The 25,622-nt window shown below is 41.8% G+C and overlaps 1 protein-coding gene across 2 annotated transcripts in view; it reads left to right on the top strand.

Annotated features, from left to right (window-relative positions):
* chchd6a (coiled-coil-helix-coiled-coil-helix domain containing 6a) overlaps positions 1 to 25,622 on the top strand; it is a 158,827-nt gene that overhangs the window by 89,982 nt on the left and 43,223 nt on the right. For both annotated transcript variants that reach the window (XM_061736807.1, XM_061736808.1), the window contains one exon: positions 8,357 to 8,427. In XM_061736807.1, coding sequence (XP_061592791.1) covers positions 8,357 to 8,427 — 71 coding nt within the window. The remainder of the gene's footprint in view (positions 1 to 8,356; positions 8,428 to 25,622) is intronic.

Here is a 25,622-nt window from a genome sequence, read left to right as displayed (position 1 = left end):
TTATGGTTCCGCGTTAAATCGACGGCGTAGGGTCGCGGTACGGTGTGTGTCGCCGCGTACCCTACGCCGTCGGTTCTGCGTTGGTGTGACGCGGAACCATAAATCAGCCACCGGGAGCAAGGGCTCGCTGGGTTGATGTTGATCCGCGGACCAAACTCACTCTTATCTACGCGGAAATAACGCTAAAATATAAAGAAGGCGTCCCAAAGTGTGATCTATGTTGAAATAGGAAAATTAAGATGTGTACGCTATATGTGTAGGCTGTTCCCACTGTTCCCTTCAGTTCTGCAGCGCAGCTTGAAACCCCGCCCACCCCCGCCCCGCTGCAGGCACTGACGCTTTATGTGTGAATGCACAAAGCGGCGAGATGCTGGCGTCGGGACGCCCGTGACGCTTTCAGTGTGAACGCAGGGTTAGATGTTCCTGAGTCGTCTTCTTGAGTAGTTCATCTTTTCACCGGTCCAGGAAACATTTGGGCCTTGCATTCCTGCAAGATGTTGGGAGAAGACGTTAAGATGTTTCCCAGTTCCAGTGACCTACTCATGGAGTCATCTCAGTTGGGTGCCCACTCATATAATCGGTTCCCGCTGCACTAGATTGCTTCCTTTGATTGTTTGACGTTGGACTGATGGATGCCTGAACAACTTCGTTTAAGTTTTATGGATGTCAACGTATCTTGGTCGTTTGTCTTCAGAGATCGATCACATCAACAAATGCGTCTTAAAATGTTTGCCTTTAATTAATATAGCTCTAACCCGCGCCTTCCAGCTCATTTCATAAATCGGACTCAAGTTGTACAATTTAACGACGCCAATTAACTTTTGTTGTTGTAATTAATCCGTGGGGTTAGCTTGCTTTACTTTTTCCAGCAGGGCTGTGAATGTTTAATGGGAGCGTTCAATAAAAAAAAAGGGATATTGTAGTTGTTTGTCAGCTGTGGAGAAGTGAGTTTGTCTGCTGTTGTGCCTCAGATGAAGAACAGAGCACATTTTATGGCAAATTAATGTACAAACCCACTTAATTCCAAGGGATTCTCTTTCCAGTGGATGTCGAGCGTTTGCACGGATGAACAGTGTTTAAGTAGACCCAGTTTGAGCGGGCTGCAAAGAAGGTAGAGCGAGACGCAATCGTAGGCTCTTTCAAGGTCCACACATGCGCTCACGTGGGCCCGGCTCTGCTCAGGGTCGGGAGAGAAACCCGTTTGGTGTTGTGCAGCGATGTTGTGCAGCGATGCGCCGCTGCTGCAGTCGAGTCAGAGTTGGAGGAAGTGGGAGTGTGTAGGTTAAAAGACTGTTGCTGTTCCAGGTGGATCAAAATGTGTGTGAGAGAGTGAGAGAATGGCATAAAACCAGCGTGAAAAAAGTTGTTTTTTCTTCTTCTGGACCCATCTGGAGCCCATTGTTTGTGAAATCTGAACAAACATAAAAAAAGTGATACCCTTTTTTCTGTTTCAGTGAGCATCTTTGCATCCTATTATGATGTGCTGCACATACATTACTAAGCCGATAAAAATGTAAACCAGCATGGGAATAATTGCTTTAGTGTACCATTCTCTGTGTACTCGTTGTAGGAAACGTGTTCCTGTGAAACGCAGGTTTGTTGTAAATGTGTCGACAGCAGGGGGAAATGGTTGCAATCATAATCAGTGGGGAAGCAGAGATCTGTTTGACTATTGATGACTGATGGATGTAAAGTACAGCTGCTGCCACCTTCTTGACAATCTTCGTCCCGCTCCGTCTTTCCCCGGCTCCGTGCAATTATGCTAATATCTTGCTATCTTAGATTTCCATCTCCGAAATTCATGAGGATGCCATTTGTTATTTTTCTTTTTTAATCCCTTGCTTATGCGTTTTTTTCTTTTCCTTGCTTTTTCTAAACGGATCTGGCAGGGATCCATTCTCTCAAAATGTCAACAAAACAACGCTATTATCTACTCCAAAGAAATGTCACTTTCCCCAGGTTGCTACCATGATGTTGAAGCTGCATATTCTTGCTGAGGTAACATGATATTCAAGGGGGAAATAGATTACAGGGACCGACAGAGTGAGAGGTTCTGCAGGGTAGAAAGCGAGCAAACGTAATGAGCAGGCAGTAAGAAAGGTAAGAGCCAATTAGAGGCTGCAGGTGCCTATTAGCAGTTGTCAATACGCTTAGTTCTCAGTGACTCAGATTTAGCTGCTTTAAATGCTCCAAGTCACTTGAATATGTTGCCAAATGCTGCAGACTTTTCTTTTTTTTTCCCCCTTTCTTATGATATTTGAACACTGAGCTCACAGAGCATGAAAAGCAAAGCACATTTGAAGATCTGAACAATGTTTGACACCCAGTACTCGTGGCCCATGCGTGTCGTCTGCAGGGACCAGGACCTAAACGAAGAACTGAGGAGTGTTTTATCCTTCAAAATCATTCTGGTCTGCATGTAAATATGTCTTGTTTGTTTCTTTCATCTCCTCTTTGAATCTGTCTGTAAACATGAGGTCGTGTTATTTTTGGGGTCCGGCCTTTAAAAGGCCGAGACTGTTTTTATCCACGGCGACTGGTGGTGCAGCTGCTGCGCTACGATGGATCTGAAACGAAGCATTTGTAGGGGGTTCATAGATGCAGAAAGATGGTGAGAGTTCCCAACAACACGGCTCTAAAGTGTAGAAATGTGTGGCGATGGCGATGTGACGGTGTAACGTCTCATTTCCACTTGCCCTCCGGCTGAATATAAGACGACTATTATAAGACGACTTCCTCTATTTATTTTTATACAGAAAATAATTACAGTACATCTGAAACAAATGATTATAACAATATATTCGAGAGAAAAAGCATGTTATTTTGCCTCATTCAAATCATCATCTTGATGTTTGCATCATAACTTCTCCTCAGTTGCCAGTTTACCTGGCCAATCTTCCACCCACTTTTCTCCGCTACGATTGTCGCTACATTTCTCCATTTTCTGTTCTCTTCTCTTATTTTCTTCTCTTTTCTTTCTTACTGCTATTTTTTATTTTTCTTCTTCGTGACAGGGGTTCGCTTTAAAGATATCTTGCGCCATCTAGCGTTGTGAATGGGTATAATGTCTCTGGACCCCAAATGTAAGACGACCCCCACTTCTACAGTCTTATTTCAATGCAAGAAACACCGTCTTATATTCAGGCCAATACTGTATTTTCGTTGTGCTGATGTTAGCACAGTATATTTTTCCTCACTTTTGCAACCACATCAGAGGCTGTGGGGAGGAATCACACCTCCAATAGAGGGAATGTGTCACAGATGCGACTTCACAGCGGGTTACGCCCACTGAGTGTCAGAAAGACTGAGTGTCAGAAAGACTGAGTGTCAGAAAGAGAGTGGCTGCGTAAACTTTCAGTTTGAGCAGCTGGAAAACATCTAAAATGGGAAAGAGCTGTTGTGCGATCGACTGTACTCATAGATTTAGCAAGAAATCAGAGTTATCGTTTTACAGACTGCTAAAAAATAAGCTTAAGAGAGACAAATGGATCGCTGCAATTCGCAGAAACAACTGGATTCCAGGCACCGAAACGTGGATTTGCGGTAATGTTTGCGGTCAGGTAATGTTGGATTTTTGGGTAGCTAACGTTAAACGGTCAAATCATAAACTTCGGTGTCCTCCTCACTTTAATTTCTACAACAAATCCTGCCTTGAAGTCGGACCAAGCGTCAAAACTTTTGTATGCCTTCAAGCTTTGCTTCGTGTATTTCCCCGGCGTAGAAATTAAGTACATATAAATATCAGGAAATCCGATTCGTGGCCGAATATTAATGTCCATGGACCACTGGGTCTTCAGGTAACTGTACGGGTCACTGTCAAGTCCAACAGCCTTTAATTTAAGCCGATAATCGGCTGTTATCCCGTCTTCTCCACCAGTTGCAGCCATTTTTGCTCATGTTTTGCCACTCAGTGCGAGTAAGGGGGCTGGTCCAGTGGAGAAGTGACGTTAATGCAGACCCTCTATTCCTCGGGCAGAGGGGCTGCGTCCAAAATTCCATACTTCTACCCTAATGAGTAGCAAAAACAGTATGTGACATTTTTTTAGTGCGTCCAAAACATTAGTACGTACACAATAGTATGCGCTATCCATACTCATTCTGGAGAAATGTATTAGTATGCATTGATGGACACTAGCTAAGCAGAAACTTCCCTCAATGCAATGCAGCGGTGTTTGGTTGCTAAGTGCTGCGCAGATACTTAGCAACCAACAAAAATGGAGGATAACGTTACCGGTACCAAGCAAAGCTGCAGCAGCAGCAGCACCATCACGCTACAATTCAAAAGTGAGGAATAAAAATACTACTTTAGAATAAAACCACACAGCGCAGGAGAAATGTCATCTTGTTTCGTCCAGAATAAACGGGAAAGAGCGGAGCGGTGCTGCTACTGCTGCTGTGACAGGAGTTGTTACCATGGTAACAGCTCCCCCTCCCAACGGCAGGAAGTGCCGTGCGAGTAGTACGTCCGAATTAATACATACTATGTCATTTCGGACGCACCCAGGGTGTATGAGTATGAAAGGAAGTGTACTGCCCAGAACTTGAGCCATTACCCAGTTGACTGCCTTGGAAATTGCCAGAGTTGAGCTCACTCACCGCCGAGTTTAAAGTCAAGCAACTTACTGTACAGGAAAACACATTTTTATATCAGTTTACGTTTTGCAAACGAACCATTCAGTCTGGGCCAGTTCTGCTGCAACCGAGCCGCCACCGGGGCACCAAAGCAGCGGATCAGAGGAATAAAACACTCATTTCTGAAAAGTTTCACAAGCTTTTTCACATTAAGGCACAGATTCAAAGAGCCGCATCTCAGCATGTGACGGTGCGCGGAGGTGAAAAGGCTTTTACTAACACAGAAGAGGATGAAATATGTCGGAGGGGGAAGGTGGCTGACGAGCACCGGTGTAAAAAGGAAACAGATGATGACAGCTGCAGAATCGGAATCTCTGTAAACAGCCAGTAATTCAAAAGGGTCACCATGGCAACTAAAAAGGCCACCCTTTGTTGCTTTGAGTAAGATTTGAAAAAAAAAAAAAAAAAGGGTCTAACATCACTGATACCGGAGCGTGATGGCATCTTGGAATGAGAAGCTGAAAAAGCCTGTTTTGTATCACAAAAAGAGGGAAAGGGAATCTCACAGGATTCGTGGCGCGATCTCGGCGAGCAGCATCTCATCTCGTTGTTCAGTCTCTTATTAATTTATCTTTTAATAGGCCTTTTGGTAAAATATTCACAAATACACCTGAGGCCAGATGTAATGTATAAACACTGTCTTTAGGGACGAGGAAAGATGCTTACAGCGCTTTACCTCGCATAAATCAGAGGTTTAGAAAAATAGGATGTGGCATACCTTAAATTATGCATTCAGGTGGTTATGTAGACAGAAATAAGGTGACGGCGTAAGTGGAGAGGAAATTGAAACAATATTAAAAACTGGTGTTAGCTAATTTAGCAGATTTTTTTTTTTGTACAATGCACATCAAAGGTAAAATGGTTAATTTCGAGACGTCAGTGGTACAAATAAATGTGATGAATTATTCCTACAGGTCTTTTAAATTGCTGCAGTACAAACAAAACGCCAGCTTGTGAGAATCTCTGCAGAACCCTGCAGATTTGGCTGTTTTAATGAGATTCCAGCGCCGCTGTAGCTGACAGCTGACATGTAAATATGTGACTAAGGACATGTGGAGAAGTTCCTCTGAATCAGTAGGATTTAGAGAACAGGAATCCTTCGTGAGGATGACAGGAAACACGAGTGCACATGCAGCGTTTCTCCCGAAGCTTCGGCTGAGAAGCTGCATTCTGCAGCGTTTAAGATCACGCTGAGAGTACAGCAACATTTAATATGATACCTGACAGATTGCATCGTTTGAATTTGGTCATATTTCCATTTTCTTGGTACATGAGGGGTGGGAAGCTACTGCTACCTGCTCCATCTCCTCCACCCGCCGCTGCATCGGCCGGCTCCAATAGTGGTGGTGGACTGTGTGTAATAAACACTGGTTCTTCTACGTGCATGCTGTTCTGCCCCCCTGCACTTCCTGTAGCGCGTTACAGTAACAATTAAATGTCCTGGTCTCTGGAAAGCGCCTATAGACAACTTTTGTGATTGACGCTGTATAAATAAAATTGAATTGAAAATTAGCTGTCAGATCGACGGGCATATATATAGCTGACTTTAAAAGGTTTTGTCACACTACAGTATAGTACTAATCATTAATAAACGCTTTTTGGCGTCTATCGTCGCCACGGTAACGCTTTTGACTGAGAAAAGTAATGCACAAATTCGCAGGATGGAGACGCACATTTTGATGTAAAACACACCTGGGCGCACGTTACGGTTCGGGCGAAGAAGCGGCCGAAGCAATGGCATAAATTGCGCCAAAATGACACGATTAATTCAAAATGGCCGACTCCCTGTTGGGTTTCGGCCATGGCGCCAAGAGACTTTTCTTTAAGTTGCGACATGATACAGGTGTGTACCGATTTTCGTGCATGTACGTCAAACCGTATTGTGGGCACGACGTTTTCTAGGGGGCGCTGTTGAGCCATTAGGCCACGCCCATTAATGCAAACCATTAAATATGAGATTTTTCGCCAGGCCTGGCTTGTGTGCAAAATTTGGTGACTTGTGGGGCACGTTTAGGGGGCAAAAAGGCCCTCATTTCATCGGAGAAATAAAAATAAAAAAAACGAGAGAAAAAAACAATTCCTACAGATACAATAGGGCCTTCGCACCGTAATTGCTCGGGCCCTAATAAATAAAATAACATAATTGTGAATATGGTCTTTCTTCAGATGCACAAATCAATCACTTCACATTTATGAACTTTGTAGCCAGAAAATGAGCATAGCTAACAAACACAGGATGCTATACAGAAATACCGGTAAATAATGTGCTTATAATATAAAGTTGCCACTTAAGCGTAAACATATGATAGTAAAATACAGATAAATGTATGAATACATACCGACAATGCATCTCAAAACAAGCTGTATGCTGCAGTCGCCGATAATCACTGGAAACTGACATGTGCTCTTGTTACTAACTCTCTACCTCCTGGATAAAGTTTTCATTCAACATTGACAAAACACCAGCCGCAATCCCAACATTAGCCAGGAGGAGGCAGAACTGCGCCTTTTAAATATACCATTCAAGGAAAACAGTATGAAATGAATGAAAATAAATATATCACATCTTTTTAACTGAAACTGTAAATTGTATGAACTAAACTGATGAATTTCTATCCTCCGCATGTTTGAAAATGCATAAAAGACTCTGCTTTTATAAGAGTTTTGTGTCTCGTGTTTTTCTTCCATTCGGGCGGGAAAAAAAGAGGTTAGGTTGAGTCACTACACAAAGATTGATCTTCTCTTCATCCCCTTAAACTTCACCTGCCTTCCAGCCTCTTCTGTTTATTTCCTCTCTCGCATCCTCCCCACGACGGTGCAGTTGGCAGGGTAAATATTTGGGGTTTCTACGGGTTTCTGAAGGGCCTAAGCTGGGAGGATCAGCGGAGGAAGGGCTGCAGTTGCTGTGGATTAGCTGCTTGTTTTATCAGGCTGCCGTCTGAACGCCGGAGCGTTTGAACCTCATCAGAGTTGGGAAGTCACAGAAAAAAGATGCCAGTAATCGCAGCTGAGCTTTTACTTTGCCTGGAAGAGGGTGGGATATTCCTCAGGGTGAATATGCAACCATGAGGTCACTTTTGGGGGGCTGCCTCTAGTGGTCACATTGATGAATTGCAGGTTTTCCAACTTCTGCATCAGCAATCACTCAGAAAACTGGATGTTTTAACTTCTAAAACTACAAATCTGCAACATGTGCCACAGATCCCGACAAATTTGTCATGTAAAAGACTGTACACTGCAAAAACTCAAAATCTTACCAGGAATATTTGTCTTATTTCTAGTTAAAATGTCTAATTTTTAGTCAAAAATCTCATTACACTTAAAACAAGAGTCATTAACAGAAAAATAACTTGTTATTTGACAATTTTCAACTGTTTCAAGTAAATTTTCACTTGAAATAAGTAGAAAAATCTGCCAGTCGGACAAGATTTATCTTCTCATTAAAAGCAAAAAAATCTTGTTCCACTGGCAGATTTTTCTACTTATTTTAAGTGAAAATGTACTTGAAATAGGGGGAAATTATTGTTTTTTCTAGTGATGAGTCTTGTTTTAAGTGTAATAAGATTTTTCTGACTAAAAATGAGACATTTTAACTAGAAATAAAACAAATATTCTTGTTAAGATTTTGAGTTTTTGCAGTGTAAGACACTAAAATGCATCTGTTTGTTAAGAAATTAACAGTTTCTGTTGGTTTCCTCCTGTTTTTTTGTGTCAATATCTTTAGAATTTTGAAAGATACGAAGAGAGCAAGGAACAATTCCTGCAGGCTGCCTCCAAGACCGAGTCGAGCATCAGGTAAGAGACAGAAACACTCAGAAACTTAGCCGCTCAAGTGTCCTCCACGTCGCAGAAATTCCTGACTTCAACTTATCTTAAGACAAACAGTTTGAGAAATATGCTAATCTATGCACACAGACGCACGTTCCTGTGCAGCCTGCACATTTAACGATGACAAACCAATTAATGGCTACAAAAGTAGGGAGTTATTAAGCGCCGGAGCCTCTGGCACACTCTCCCCAACTCATACATACTCAATTACATGCAGGGAGAAGTCTCATAAATAGGATGAGATGGTGATCTTATTTTTAACCAGTTAGGTTTATACATTCTCTCACAGCAACCTGAGTTATGTGATAAATGTTTTAATTGGGGGCTTTAATTAAGCTGAATTCAACAATAGACTTTCTCCGCCGTCCTCACTTCCCACCGTGGATGGGTAATGAGGAAAAAGATAGCTAATTATTGCCAGTGCAGAGTGTATAACACACAGATTTAATTGGCATTAGAGACCAGACGCCGACTTCCTGTTATATGACACGAGTCGTCGAGAAGAAAAAGGAAAAAAAGAGATGAAAGTATGTGCACACAAAATAAGAAGAGTTGTTCTCAGCCCTGAGGGCAGCAACTGCGAGGAACGAGTAATCAGGAGACCACACGGCTTCTCCACGAACCCCCCCAGCGAGCCACGTTCAGTTCCAAGTGAAAACCAAAGCAAATTCTGGAGCCGTTATTGATACAGTTTTCTTGGTGGTTCGCACTGTTGCCTCATGGGAAGGAGGTTCCTGGTTCCAGTCTTGTCAAGTTTCAGTCGACTAAAAGTCTGAGCATTTTAGTCTTATTTTAGTCAGAATTGTCCAGGACCATTTTAGTCTCGTTTTAGTCAAAGATTGTATTTATCTTATTATTAGGGCCCGAGCACTGACAGTGCAAAGGCCCTATTGTATCTGTAAGAGATGTTCTCGTTCTCGTTGTTTTTCTCGTTTTTCTTCAGACAAAATTAGGGCCTTTTTGCCCCCCTAAACATGCCCCAAAAGTCACCAAATTTTGCACCAAGCCAGGCCTGGCGAAAAATGTGATATTTAATGGTTTGCATTAATGGGCGTGGCCTAATGGCTCCACAGCGCCCCCTAGAAAACTTTGTGCCTCAAGCCCCACAATACGGTTTGACGTACATGCAGGAAAATCAGAACACATCCTGTATCATTTCGCAACTTAAAGAAAAGTCTCTTGGCGACCAAACAGGAAGTCGCCCATTTTGAATTAATCGTGTAATTTTGGCACAATTTATGCCATTTATTCGGCCGTTTCTTCGCCCGAACCTTAACGTGCACCCAGGTGTGTTATACATCGAAATGTGTGTCTTGATCCTGCGACGACGCGCATTACTTTTCTCAGTCAAAAGCGTTACCGTGGCGACGCTAGACGGCAAAAAGAGCACTTTTGAATGGTTTGACATAAAGAGTCATGGGTGGTCATCGGACTTAGTTTTGAGTCCTTGACCTTTATTGGTGAAAATTGCACGCGTGAGGGCACGTTCATCGCTGCTTGCAGCTTTAATTATATTATTGTTCCCTTATAGACTCAAGAATACATTCATTCCAGATACAGAAGACTTTAATTTGAGTTTACAACATATTTATTTTTCCACATTTTTCTTTTCTGACGACACATTGGGTTTTCTTTTCCACGTCTATGTAGGAAAGTGTATCCAAAGATGGATCTTGTTCTTCTTCTCCAGCCCCAGAGCAGATCCCTGCGTTTCTCTATGTAACTTTGTTTTTAATTGACGTTAACTAGAGCTCTGCGTTAACGGCATCAGCCTCTAACTCTGCAGCTGCATCTTCTGGATCTGATTCCCCGCTGCAGCGACTGGGATTGAGGACTAACTTCACCCAGCAGAACTAAACCAGATAAACTACTGAAAACATGGACATTAAGGATCTTTGGTAGAACATTTTGTCTCGTTTTGGTCAACGAAAATGAAGACACGTTTTAGCAGAGTTTTTTTTTGGTAATCTAAATTTTAGTTTCATTTTTATTCCTCTAAGATATTACATTATATATTTAATTATCGTTATCGTCGTTACCAGCATTTTCGTTGCGCCTCGTCTCGTTTTCCTCAGGTGATAAATGACTATATTTAGTCATAATTTTTGTTGACGAAAGCAACTTTACATGACGCTTTTCTCCACCAGGGGAAGTCTTTGACCACTTTAGTTCCTTCCTTGGTGTTTGGTGCATTTTACTGATCTCTCAGCTTCTTTATTAAAAATGCACCAAACTTGATTTGCTATCTTGTTCAGACAGATTTAATGATTCCTCCTCCACATGCATCGAGACTCCCGGGACTTTATGTTGGTACTTCAGTCAAACAGCTGCCCGAATGCAACTCAATACCAGACATCAACTCCACAACTTTTATCTGCTTCATTTGTCTTCAAGTAATGAGGAAATGAACCACACTGGGCCATTTAACTTCCTTCCCATCTATCCATTCATCCATCCATCCCCCCCATTTCTCACTTCTCTCTATTTGCTGGCTTTAATTCCTAAACGCTTAATTCCACATTTTTTTTTTGTGAAAGCTCTGAAATGAAAGCTCAAAGTCTAAACTATGTTCACACCTTGATTGTTTTATTTCAAATCCAATAATGGTGGTGAATGGTGTGTACTCTTTATGACCGTCCCAGTACGTCTGGACCTAAATGGGCGTCGGTGTCTGGAGGGAAAAGAGGCATTTCCTTAATTCTCAGGTGTTTTACTTAAAAAGATAAAAGATTGTGACGCAGAAGTACGACACTGTCTTTCTAGTAAATCACATGCTGCTTTTAGAGGTTTTGGAGTGGATTAGGTTCTGATTCATATTGTAATCTAGTCTAAGCCGGACATCTGGGGAAATGCAGGGGGGGGGGGGTGTTGCTTTGATGACCGGATTTTAAGTTGTAGGTGTCTGGGGGGAAGGTTTGTCTGTGGGGGTGGTGTCAAAACATCTTAAAAGTTGTGGTTTCTTAGATGGCATTTCCAGTTCTCATCAGAGTTTAGAACTTTCTGTCTTTAACTTTAAATCATTACATGGCGCAATATGTGGTTTATTGTTATGTAGTAATAATTAGAGGGTGAAGGGAATAAAATACACTTTGTCAATACGATCGTTTCTAAGGTAAAAAATAAATAATCTTGCAGCCACAGGACCTGGACATCTCGCAGTCATTGAGTTGATCCTAAAATCCTCCGGATAGCAGTGTCCTAGAGTCAAATGTGAGGATAGCTGTCCGACAGCTAAGATTTGGTCAAGATTGGGTCATACAAAGGAACAATCTATTTCAGGACAGACTGAAAAACCTGATTCAACCCGACTGAAATGCTGTGACAGGACCTTAAGAGAACTGTGCATATAACGAGCACAAACAAGCCAAATTTAACTGCAATAAGAAACTTTTCACATTCTGCCTCTTTAGGCTTTAGGCTTAGCTTTTGTTAAATAGATAATTTGACTGTTTCATGTGTTGGTTTCAGCTCTCGTGAGGACCAGAAGAGATCCCAGGTCCCTGTCACATCTTGACAATTTAGCCAGCGTATGCAGACGTATAAATAATTTGGCGAACGCGCTGGCGTACATTGAATGCAGAGCTGCCTGGGAGATTTGCGAGGCCCTGTGCGAAATGGCTGGGGGGGCCCTTGCAAAATTTCTGGGTTTTGCGGGTCGGATCGGGTGTCTATATGCGCAATTTTAACTCTCGAATTAGCAAAATACTGGATACCTTCCCCTGCCTCATCATCATCTCTTGCCTCGACGCGGGGCCCCATGGCTGCTTGAGACCCGGTCGGATCGGTGATTTTTGTAACAAATTTATCAAACGAGCCTTTCAGAGAGGCATTAAACTCTTCCATTTTCTTTAGTTTTTTTCTTTTTTCATCTCCTGATGGAAATTTCCTGAATCTGTCTCGTTCTCTTGACATTGTGTGACAGTTTGTTCCAACTCCACCCGTCTGGATCAAAGCACCTTGTGTCTGCGCTTGGTCTGACGCAGTTGTATTGAACAACAGACACGCGCATCATTGCACATATATTTATTGATATGCACAGACTAGTACACATTTAGGTCTGTAATGGAACGTGACTGTTGATATTTATAAGGGAAAAAACGAAAAAAAAACGGAAAAAAAAAATGAAAAAAAAAAAAAAACGGCCCATAGCGCGAGGCCCCGTGCGGTCGCACGGTTCGCACACCCCTTGCGGCGGCCCTGATTGAATGAGTAATATGTTTTGAACCTACCTGTAACTTATATCAAGCACATCTCCAACGCATGTTGACGTATTTGACGTGTTCCTTACAACCACAGAACTTACTTTCCAACTTCCAACTACCGTTCAATGGTGCCTTGGCAGCATTTATGGGAATTGGTGTACAAAAATACAGATCATGGGAGTAACCCATCGGTACTCGCCTCAAGATTCTGGTGAGCAGATCCATCTGAGAGATGGAGGGTCCAGCAAAGCTGAGAATAAATACTAGCTGACCTCCAACATCAGAATCACCTCATCAATTTAAGGCGGCACCAGTGTCGTGCCGATAGAGCCATGAGAAGAAGAGGTGAAGTGGAGGAGATGGAGCCACTGATGCCAGTGACGGTGTTGGAACCTGCATCATCTCCACCAGAGGGTGAGGGTGATGAAGGATACTCCTCCAGGGCAGCAGTCTTCAATGTTTTCACCATTATGGTGGTGCGCAAGGTGATCGTCTGCAACACACCACCAGACTAGCGTTGTTCATAAGTTGTGAACGCCGCCAACACGCAAAGCATTCGCACACAGTATCGAAATGTTCCATAAAAGATACGAATACATTCGTCCAAGTCGGTATCATACACTGTCTACACACTAAGAAAGAAAAAAAAACATTGGTAGTTCACCGTATAGCAGCATTTTAGAGAAATTTTGAGTAGTCGGCGTATGCTAGCTAAATTGTCAAAGTGTGACAGGACCTTTAGGGGGCGAATATACTTGGGCCCTGTCCCAATACACCCACTAGCCCTACTTTTCAGCACTACCCCTAAATTTTGCGCGTTCCCGTGAGGGTAGTGGTGTCCCAATTCCTCTTTTCATCTAGGGGGAGTGAAGAAAAAGAGTGGTTATGAATTTGGCCCTACAGAGCGAGGGATTTCAGATGCTGACTAGCTGATCTAGGGCCAGAAAAATTTCCCAGAATTTGCGGACTGAATCAAAAAAAAAAACAGGGCGAACATTTCTTATTTTTTAGTGAATAAAATCAATATTTTGAGTTAGTTTCTGCATAAAAATGCGTGTTGATTACATTTCTAGCGAGAAATATATATTTTACTTTCATAATATTCACTCAGTGAATGTACATAATCACTTGTTTGCCCGTTGTTGCGAAGTCTTTTTCAAACCTCGCCAGATTAAAGGCTGATTTATGGTTCCGCGTTACACCAATGCAGAGCCTACGGCGTAGGTTACGCGACGTGCGCCGTACGCCGTACCCTACGCCGTAGGCTCTGCGTCGATTTAACGCAGAACCATAAATCAGCTCCCGAGCCAGCAGGCAGTTTTGATCCCGAAATTTTCGGGGCAAATTTCTTAACAGGCGTAACTACAACTGTTAGATTTCATCTATTAAACCAACATTTATTTTCCTAAATGATTTACAGAGCTACAGGTTTCTCCCCGGGACGACGGCGCAGGTTGACCTGGCGATCACGTCTGTACGTGAGCTGCTGCTGCGCCCCGGACCGGCGGCTCTTCTCCGAAAACATCGGATCAAATTTCTTAACAGGCGTTATTTGGATAAACTGAGCCCAGGTTGGGGATCTTAACGGTTACTTTTACGCCTGAAAAAATATTAAAACTTAATAAAGTGGCATATTAACAGCGCTACAGCTGAAATTAAAACAGCTTTTATCTCTGGGCTTCCTGATATGGTGTGACGTTTGTGCAAACGTAACTACGCAGTCGCTTACGTACCCGAACGTAAACCATGCAGTGACGTAGCAAGCAAAATGTAGGGGTGGTGCTGAAAAGTAGGGGTAGTGGGGGTGTATTGGGACAGGGCCCTGGGAAGATTACAAGTGCCCTAAAATCTGTGGCTTCTTTTTTAGGGGTAGTGATAGTGAGGGAGGGCTAGTGGTAGAAAGTAGGGGGTGTATTGGGATTGGCCCTTGCTGTTTGACCCTGCATTTGCGTCCGTTCACGCTCACAACCAACTGCAACCTCGCTCGCGTACCATGCGAGGTGAGCACCTCATACCTAAAGTTGCTTTCTTCAACGAAAATGACTAAAGTTGTAACAGAGAGATCCTTAAGGGGAAGGGGAAGATCCTTAATATCCATTTTTTAAGTAGTGTCCTCTACTTAAAGAAAGAGACCGATGGCCGGCCACGCGGGGATCTTCTCTGGGGCTGAGAAGAAGAAGAGACCGTCCTTGACACGACTAAAAGGAGTATGAACGTGACTAAAACTTATAAAAACTAAAATGCTTGACCTAAAGACTAGACTAAAACTAAAATTGAAACAGGATGACAAAAGCAACACTAGTCATACCAGAGATAACCGGTTGGGGCCAGTATGCAGAGCAAGAGTTGGAAAAGTAATAAAATATTTAGCGGTAGCGGTAGTAGCAGATTTTAACAACGAACAAGTAAACAACATTGGATGAAACGGAGATTATAACTTTGTTTTGGTTGCGTTGAACTAAAGCCGTCGAGAGACTGGAGAGTTCGTCACCGTTGTCTTGCCAATGCGGGCCAATCAATGATGAGAAACACCAGGAATGTTTCTGTATGTAATCGGCTTCGTTTGACGATGGATAATGTGCATGTTGACGCGTGAAACGAACGCAGGATACGTGTGTCGGCCATGATTCGCTCGCGTACGCGTTCCGAACAGCAAGTATATTCGCCCCTTTAAAGTCCTTGGAAATGAAAGATTAAAGCCCTACATTCTCTTCGTTTGCCTGACTGATTAATTACCCGGTTTAAAATGAGTATTTGCCCACATGAATCGCGCCTCTGTTGCTCTCTGCTCCTCAGCCTTTTCCCTGTCCTGCATTATCGTAATCTTGTAAGGGGAGTTAGTCCAACTCCCCATAGCTATTGAGTAACCCTCTTTGTCAAACAAACTGAAACAGATTTTTCTAATAGTTGGAAGTGGTTCACCGTTTTTGGTGCTTCACGTGGGTTCTCTCTATTCATCAGCAGGAAAAAAGAAAAGGAGAAAATATGGCACCTAGCAATGACCGACTCAGCAAACCCAAACTGTCCTTCACTGATGCAGAGATTTCTATCTAGTCCAGGGGTCGGCAACCCAAAATGTTGAAAGAGCCATATTGGACCAAAAACACAAAAAACAAATATGTCTTGAGCCGCAAAAAATGAAAAGTCTTGTATAAGCCTTAGAATGAAGACAAACACATGCTGCATGTATCTATATTAGTTAGAATCGGGGGAAGAATTTTTTTTTCATTATGCACTTTGAGAAAAAAGTCGAAATGTCGAGAAAAAAGTCGAAATGTCGAGAAAAAAGTCGAAATTTCGAGAAAAAAGTCGAAATGTTGAGAAAAAAGTCAAAATTTCAAGAAAAAACTCAAAATTTCAAGAAAAAAGTCGAGATGAATGTTGAAGTACAATCTCTGGGAAAAAAGTCCAAATGTTGAGAAAAAAGTCCAAATGTTGAGAAAAAAGTCAAAATGTTGAGATTAAAAAGGAAAGGATAAAAGGAAGAAAAAAAGAGGAAAAAAAGAAGAAAAAGGAAAAAAATGAAAAGAAAGAAAAGAAGAAAAAAAGAGAAAAGAAGAGAAAAAAAGAAGAAAAAAAGAAAAAAAAGGTCAAACATTTTCTCCAGGGAGCCACTAGGGCGGCGCTAAAGAGCTACATGCGGCTCTAGAGCCGCGGGTTACCGACCCCTGATCTAACCGATATCCACTTGGCTTAGTTGCATCTTCTGACCTGACAGGCTCCGTCTCGCTGTGGAATTACAGATGGAGTGAAATGAAAGCGGCGAGGGCGTATCTTTTTATTCTAGTTACGTTTTCACTGTGAAAGTGTAAAGAAGCAACTTCCTCTCTAGAGTTTTACCTCTTCGAATGAAGGAAAGATGAGCAACATGCCCATGTCAGACCAGCTTTTTAACCAGCTGTCTGTTACAGTAATGGTTGAGCAGATCTTTCAGATTCTCCCTATCTGTGTTAGAATACACAACCATTTACAGGTGGATCACGGGTCCAGAGTCCAAGTTAAACAGCAGACTACCGGCTGCAGCTGTTGTGTGAGAAAATCAAATCAACTATATGGTTTCTGGTTTAGTGAATTTACACTCTATGCCAAGTTTATACCATTACATGGCACTAAACTTTTAATGAATTGAATTGGATTGGTATTGGACATTACTTTGTGAATCCCAAATGGGGAAATATATTTTTGCAATGTATAGAAGGAAAATAAACAAATAAATCTGTCCAAAAAAAACTAAACAAAATCAGTTGAATAACTCCCAGAAGTGAAGCGGAGAGGCCTTGTTAGAATCTTCAGGGGTATCCATGATTACAGCGGGACGTTGTCTTGGTAACGCTGCGACTGATGATGTCACCTGCAGCATCAATGCAGCATCTCAGTTAGAGATGCACCGATCAGGATTTTGAGGACCGATCACCGATCTCCAAAACCAGTATCTGCTGATGCCGATATTGCCGATCACTGATCACAGTGTGAAATCCATAAATTCGTCAATATTGTTGTCTCTTGTACACAATACTGACATTGTATTATTAGGTATACAAATTAGATGAGATGAGAAAGTATCATGAATTGACTGTTTTATTTCATGCTGAAGCATTATGCAATATTTCACTCTCTAGAGACTCTTAGAGACGACTTAGACTCGGCTTACAAAGAGTAAGTGTAGCTCACTAGCTTAAGCTTTCCTGTGGTAATAATTATGTACAACACAACATGTGCACCAACACAGACAGACAGACATGTCACTCTCTCAGAATTGATAAAAGTTGTTAACTATAACCCTTAGTTTTCCTGTGGAAAAACTAATTAAATCTTAAAATAAAAAATGATTCATGAATTATTAAGCTTTGTGAAAGATTTAGCGGTAGCATCCGCCTCGTGTGAGGAAACTCTTGTGAGTGAAGCAAAACTGTTCCCACTAGAGCTTCAGATGTCACTCGTGAAGCGACTGACTGTCGTCCTGCATGAGGCTTTGGACTGTATATATTCTGGTTTAACTCCGGCGGTCATTTATCAGTGAAATATTCACGACTCTGCAGCACGTACCGGGATCTAAGCTGCTAACGACGCGTTTAAACCCGATGTCTTCTACAACAGAAAGCAGCTGATGATCAAGGCTTATGAATTAATTACCTTAGGATGTAGTTCTTTATTTTTCTTGCTGCTTTTGCTGTCGTTTATAGGTCTCTGATACAGGTGAGTTAGCGGCGTTGCTGCACACTCCTGTTGTTTCTCTGCCTTAGCGGCAGCCAACTTTGAAAACTCAAGATATTCCTTGATGTGAGAAACTTTCAAATGTCTTATCAGCTTCGTTGTGTTGAAATTATTTTATAACATTCCTCTTCGGGGGAATTTCCTTTACACACACTTTGCAAACTGCAAATTTGTTGTCTTATTCGGACATTATAAAACTCCCATACCGGCAACACCTCGGCCTCAGATGTGGGAACGCACGCGCGGGCGGCAGGTTGTTGTTGTAAACGTCATCAGATCGGCTTGATTTGAAATATTATTTTGAGAACGCCGATCAAAACCGATAGGGGCATTATCGGCCGATATCGATCGGTTGCCGATCGATCGGTGCATCTCTAATCTCAGTGGAAAAGTTTTTCTTGATAAGGTCTGGAGTACACGTCGTGCCCATTCATGCACAACCAGATGCTACCTCTACGTGTAATACCAGCGGCATCCACCTGGGGGCAGCGTGTAAACTCAGTTTAGAAAATACAATCCTAAGAGGAAACAGTTGGAAGAAGAGTAATCGTGTCTTAATTTAAACGTATTGAGCAACTAAAAACCTATAAAAAAGTTGAAATATAAACCAAAATAACAAACTCTTTTTGAAGTACAGAAAAAATAAAAAAATGTCATCTCAAGCTCAGGGGAGAATATACCGGTAGGTGTGGGATTCATTTATCTCAAAATATGATTAAATGATCAAATGAATTATTGTTTTGATTCCTAGTGAAAATAAATGTTTGTTGGAAGAAAAGTACAAAAGGATATACAGTTTGGTTTACAAGAGTAGGAGATTGATTGGAAACATTTGTATTACCCTGGAGGATGCAACAATGAAGACGTTCAAACCCGTCACAACAAATGTATGAACCATAAAAGCCTCCAGAGTGATCTGTATCTGGACGTACCAGGCTGTTAATATGTTTATTTCAGCTTTAAGGTTAAACATTTAGATTACATGTAGATTAATGGAGACGTTCTCTCTTTTGGAGCCAACGCCTAGTGGTCCTTCGATGAACAGTGATTTTTTTCCCTACTTTTGCTCCGGCAACAGCTTTGAAAGCGGGAAGTTGCCCCCTGTTGTGATATATTGATGCATAAATGGGATGTGATAAAGACCCGATGTGAAACTCTTTATGCAGAACGATGCGTTCATGCGATTTTAACGGCCGTAGCCCTCCGTTAAATCTTACAAGAAACACAGCGAATCGTGTGCTAGTATATGGTGCACAGTCTCCTCCTGTTTGCGGATGTGATGGGTAAGGAGGGATGAGAAGGGATGAGTGAAGGAGTGCACTAATACAAGATAGTGGAGAAGAGGATGTGTACCCTCAGTCAATTGAAAAGCTGTCAAGGTGCAGGTGCATACAAGCTACAAGCGGGAGATAAGAAGCAACCCTTTCTCTCTGGCTGTTTTCCTCTTCACCTCTTCTGCACTCGCTCTCCTCTTATCATCTCTGCCTTTCTCTTTTTCACCGCCGCCCCGGTATTAATCAGAACAGTAATGGTGAAGCAGTCTGCTCAGGAATGCTAAACCTCTAACATGACAAAAGTCAATTCCTGCGTTTGTAGATAAGAACGGATCTATTTACCTCGCTGTCTTCCTCATCACCGGACCCGGCCGATACTCGCCACATCTCCAATGTTATATGCTGAGTCGGATTAAAGCTAATTGGGGAGCTTTTTTCACAAAAGACAATAATTGTATTTGAAGAAAAAAACAAAAAAAGAAAGTCATTTGGTCTCCTTGTTTGAGCAAATCCACCTCACTTTCATGTCCGAGGTTAGAGCTGCCAGGTAATTAGCTTAGCTTAACGGGAAGATTAAAAGCACGGGAAGTCTTTCAAGAATATAATGTAGTAAATAATTAATTTTCAGAGGTAAAGGTATGTGAAGTTGTATAATCCCATTTTAACCTGATTAAAACAAAAATGGCGTATAGTAATGATAATTAAAATTATAATAATAATGAAATGTAATAATATGTAAAAAAGTCTGCTCATTTTCAAGTTGATGAAAGTAGAAATGGGAGTAAGAACAACACTGAAATTCATTCATTCAACTGGAAACTGGTTATAAGGAAGAACATAAAGAACACGCATTAGATCAATCTAACCTGGGAAAGTGGATGTTAACGAAAGCGGAAGTTGTATCAACACGAACATCAGACGAATGGTGTCGTGGTTGTTTTACGTCACAGCAGCAGGTAACATTAGCCTGGCTAGCTGTCGTAATGTTCAAAACAAAGGGCCTGTTCAGACTCATCTCTTGGGGGGTCAAGTGACCAGGTCAGACTTTTTCAGGACTAGTGTGAAGACTCACATCTGGCCCAGATCAGATTTTCTTTTAAACCACATCTGGGCTACTTCCACATGTGGTCCTGAATCAGACCCAGGTCGGATATTTTTCAATGTGGCCGCAGTGTGAACAGCCACGGCGGTTCTGTACTGGTGCAGTGTCTGGGAATGGGAGGGGTCCCAGAGCGAACGTGGCCATGCTCGGTCAGGCTAACTTAAAGGGGACCTATTATGGCATCTAATGTCTATTTTAAACAGGCCTTGAATGTCTTAAAAACAAGCTTTTGATTGTTTTTGCTAAATAAATGAGAAATTCAGCCTCTGATCCATGTCTTTATCATCCCATTCTCTAACCTCATTATCTATGCAGGATTCTGAGTGGGCGGGGCTATGATAATGAGGCTCTGAGCTGATTGGCTGCCTGAATGACGAGATACACCGCTACGAAAAAAATGGCGGAAGCTCTGGCCGGCGGAGTTATTTACACCGTGTCATAACTGCATGCGATGTGAGCGAGCGTCAGCGACAAAATCAATTCCATTGCTTTATTTTCTATTGGACTGTCCTAACTGGCCGCGCAGCGATCACTTGCGTTGAAAGCCGGTTGAAAGCGCTGTAGGAAACAGTCATGGATGAGGAACGGCTGATCCAGTTAGTTGAAATGAGAAGTTATCTCTATGATTCCTCCTCATTTCACTACAAAAACCTCAATAAAGTGGCAGCTGCTGGAGGAAGATGGACAGAGAGCGTCCGATGTCACGCAGTGCTACGATAGTCGGACGCTCATGCAGTTACACGGTTTTATAGTTGTGGGCGTGGTTTGCATTCTGGTTACGTAACGAAAATGCGCAAATCTGAACGGCTCGTAGAAGCCACATGACACTGGACGGATCATCCGGGCGGCTGTACAGACACTGCAGAATTTGGTTGCTTTCCTCCTTCTCTGAGTTGGCAGGCTGAGGGGAGACCACTTTATATATGTTAAAGCAAGAAAAAACCTGTTTTTCATAATAGGTCCCCTTTAAGGCCGAGTTAAACTCTCACCCTCAACATGGCCCGAACTGTCTTTCAGAAGTCAGACGAGACGAGATGTTGCCAAAAATGTCCGTGTCATGTTAGATTCATGGAATCCAAATTTGCTTCAACGCGTTTACTGTACATCAAATCTGTGAACTGATGTCCGGTTACTGATGTTACTGAGGCTTCAGTCCAACAACAAACGAAAAACAACAAACACTTTGGTAATTGTTATCATTTCCTGGGTTCAGAGGACTGATGCAGCATCTGTTGGTGCAAATTAACCCTCCCATGTTAATTAAACGGCTTAATTAAGACTTAATGGTCGGAACACCGTCCTGTGGTCCATCAGAATTTCTCTAAAGTTTGACCATGAAAGAAGGGAGGTGGTAAAAGTCAATACCAAACTACGTTCTCCTAGTATTACCACAACACAGAGCTTTCATGTGGAAGGATGTGAAATGTATCCTGTATATTTATAATTAATATTTTGATAATTAGAAGCTCTAGCCATAAGGCCTCATCACAACATGGTTAGCACCAAAGGACCGGTTTTACAGCAATCATTTAAAGGTTTCTCCTTCTCTTTTATCATGACAAATTGCCTGAGCATTTATTTGTGAAAAATTAATCTAAATTCATTACTTTTACAGGGTTGTGACAGAAGCTTGAGACGGAAATTCCTTCAGGCCATTAAATTAATTTTAGTTTAATTTCCAGCACTTTAATTGGAGCTGCTAGCATCCAGGTTGTAGATGTCCTCACACGGGACAAATACAAGTCCAGATGCATTGTGGGATATGTGATTACGGTGTGTGTACGGCTGAACAGAACTCTAAGAAGTTCATTAGAAGTGGCATCATCTTTATAAAATTATTGATTAAAAAGGAGGTTAGGGCTGGGTGATTTATCAAAATTTTAATATATGTCGATATATTTTCAAACACGATATGGTACGAGACAATATTGTTTATATCGATTATTAAAAAAAAATATTTTTTTGTTTTTTATGATTTTGATATAGCTTATTTTGCGTCAAATTGACTTGAATGTTTTATTTGAGATTTGCACAAATGTTTTGTTATTTGCACAACTGTCAACCTCAGTGGAAAAGTCTGCCTGTTACTGTCTACATTGTATTAATTGCACAGTGTATTTTAATTTAATTGTTATGCAGGAAAGGGATATTTGTTTTATTTTATTCAAGAAGCATTTTTATTCTATATATGCAGGCAGTTTATTTTTATTTCATTTGTTTTATACATTTTGATATTGTGCAGACCTCTGTTAATAAATGTACCTGTGTGACATTTGGCACGAGGCTTTGTATTAAAACTGACTGTTTTTTTAAGGGTTTGCCTCAGAAACAAATGAAGCTAACAGAGATGCTATGCTATAATGCTTTGGGGGAAACCCCAATTATGGCACAGAAAAAATATCGATATATATCCAGTATCGCCATTCAGCTAGAAAATATCGAGATATGACTTTTGGTCCATATCGCCCAGCCCTAGGTTTGACTAATTGAAACTCACCAAAGCTAACTGTGTCATCTTTCAGAAATCGCTTTATTTCACCAAATGTACACAGTAATTGGACCTGGTAAAAACAGCGCTACTGAGCAAAAAAATAACAAATTAAAAATAAAAATATAATAAGTAAGTAAAACATATATAATACGTATGTAAGTATGTAATACGTACAATGACCAGAAGTATTTACAGGATGGCAGGAATGTTCTTTGTGTTCACTTTATTTTGCCAAATGTCGAACCATTTCACACTTATTCAATCACTTAGGTCTCTGTCAAGTAAGTTAAGTTTAAACCACCTGTAAAATGTAGCTTGAATAAATGAAAATATTACTTTAGTTGAATTAAAACATTACAACAGTTAATGGCAAATTATTCTGTTTAAACAAATCAATTATTTATTAATTCTGTAGTTAAGATAATTAATCGAGTTTGCATTAGAAGCATGAGGAATATATGACAGAACCCAGCAAAAGTCCAAATTTGAGGCTGTTATTCTTTATAAAATGTACACGGATGCCTCCGTCACTGCTACTATTTAAATTACGATTTAAAAGTGTTTGTCGTAAACATGCCGTTGTCGCAATTTCATATTAGAACTAATGGCGACAGGACGAAAGTGTCAACACAGGATTTTTAATTTCATCATCAGGCCTTATTTCCCGTAAAAAACATGTAAGATGTTCTAATTGGACGTAGCAGCTCTTTGTGGTTGACGAGACGCGTAGGACAAACGATGCTTCACATGTTTTAGCCCAAAATATTATGGAGGAAACAAAAGCATCACTCCTAACCGGCGGGGAAGCGCGGCTTACAGCCGATAAAAGCATCTCCCTTATCAGCCTTGTAGCCTTGCAAGACGCTTTTGTAGTTTTGTCTCCTTTTCTTTTTTTAATTCCTCTTCCTTCTCTCCCTGTTTTACTGTTTTGCTAAATTGCGTTGTCCAGAAATCTGAGGCCTTTTGTGTTCCTCCCGCCTCCGCCGTCTCTCTGCTGGAGATTAAAAGTAATGGACGGCACCATTAATTAAACGGCTAATCTTAATGTTTGTTTTTGTCATATTTCCCGCTCGCAGATGCTTGGAAAATGACTGCCTGCTCGCACATTAAGATGCTTTTGAAGCGTAAACGCATTAACGACAACAAGCCGCGTACATGGCTCAGTGGACTGTCGGGCGACGCCGGCTCTCGCCTCACGCGGCGAAATAACGAAGCCCCCACCGCCGCCGCCGCCGCCCCCCTCTTTATTTTTATTTATTTTTTGTAAGCGGTTCAGTTAATATTGTTGATTTAAGACCTCACCTTCCATTTGGCGTGGCGTGTGGACAGGGCTTTAGCTTTTCGCCGCGGCTGAAGCAATTTTCTGCTTCAAGCGCCTTTAATAAACCTTGTAGCGCTATCGGGAGGCTTCGACTTCCCTGATGAAGGCCATTTATTTCAAATTAAAGGAGAGTTTCTTATCTTGGGCAGCCTCAGACGGACAGGGGGAGATAAAGACGGTGCGCTTTGGTGTCGTAGCGTCTGTGTTGTTTCTCGCGGCGACGAGGAAAGGAGGAGCTGGGAAAAAAGGAATAACAAAATAAGATGATGGAGTTGGAGGGAAGACTAAAAGTGGAGAGAGGATTAAGCAGGAATTATAAACCATTGGGGGTTGTGTGGGAGGACGGGGTATTCTCATAAGCTGTCATCTTTTTAAAACGCAGTCATGTGGAAAAGAAAATGGGTAAACAATCATTCAATTATGAGGTTTTAAGTGCCAGGACACAACAAGGGGGGGGGGGGGGGGGGGGGGGGGTCATCCGGTCTTAAAATTAAGTCAAAGGAACAACAACACAATGTATACTGTATTATCTTTTATTGATTTAACATAAACAAAGATATAAGCCAGAGGCTCTGTGTGGAAAAGACGAGTTTTCCAGAGAAGAGCAGGAGCCAGCAGCTCGGATCAAAAGTGATCACCTCTCAAAAAAAAAATAGAAAAGAGAGTGCATGCTTGCTGGTTTCTGGATTCTGGTGTCATCACGTCTGTTTTAAAAACATTCACCGTCTCAAAGCTACCGATCAATGAAGGTTGAGGCCCCTGAATCGCTCCATGGCCAATATATTTCAAAATAAAAGCTCAGATTTTAACCACACAGTGGTTAAAGCAAGCGGCCCATGTACTGAGGCTACAGTCCTCCTGCAGCAGTCGCAGGTTCGAGTCCCGGCCTGCCGCATGTCCTCCCCATTCTCTCTCTCCACCCCTTTCCTGTCTACAATTTGAATAAGGTAATGCAAGTTTATTTCTATAGCACAATTCAACACACGGTAATTCAAAGTGCTTTACATCAACATTAAAAGCGGCAAGACACGATTAAACAGTAAATAACAAATAAAATTAAAGCTGCAAGCAGCGATGAACGGGCCCTCGCGCGTGCAATTTTCACCCATAAAGATCAAGGACTCAAAACTAAGTCCTATGACACCACCCATGACCCTTTATGCCAAACCATTTAAAAAATATGGAAAGAAAATATCGACCAATCAGAAAAAGGGGCGGGGCTAATTTGCACCAATTATGTTCAAGGACTCAAAACCGAGTCCGATGACACCACCCACGAGTCTCTATGTCAAACCATTCAAAAGTTATGGCAGAAAGTAGGAACTTTCAAATATGGACCAATCAGATGAAAGGGGGGGGGGTGCACTTTTTGGCGTCTAGCGTTGCCACGGTAACGCTTTTGACTGAGAAATGTAATGCGCATCGTCGCAGGACGGAGACTCACATTTTGATTGAACACACCTGGGTGCACGTTACGGTTCGGGCCGCATTAACGGCCGAAGAAATGGCATAAATTGCACCAAAATTACACGATTAATTCAAAATGGCCGACTTCCTG

The sequence above is a fragment of the Cololabis saira genome, chromosome 12, assembly GCF_033807715.1.
Source record: "Cololabis saira isolate AMF1-May2022 chromosome 12, fColSai1.1, whole genome shotgun sequence".
NCBI lineage: Eukaryota > Metazoa > Chordata > Actinopteri > Beloniformes > Belonidae > Cololabis > Cololabis saira.
This window is presented reverse-complemented; position numbering and strand designations above follow the sequence as displayed.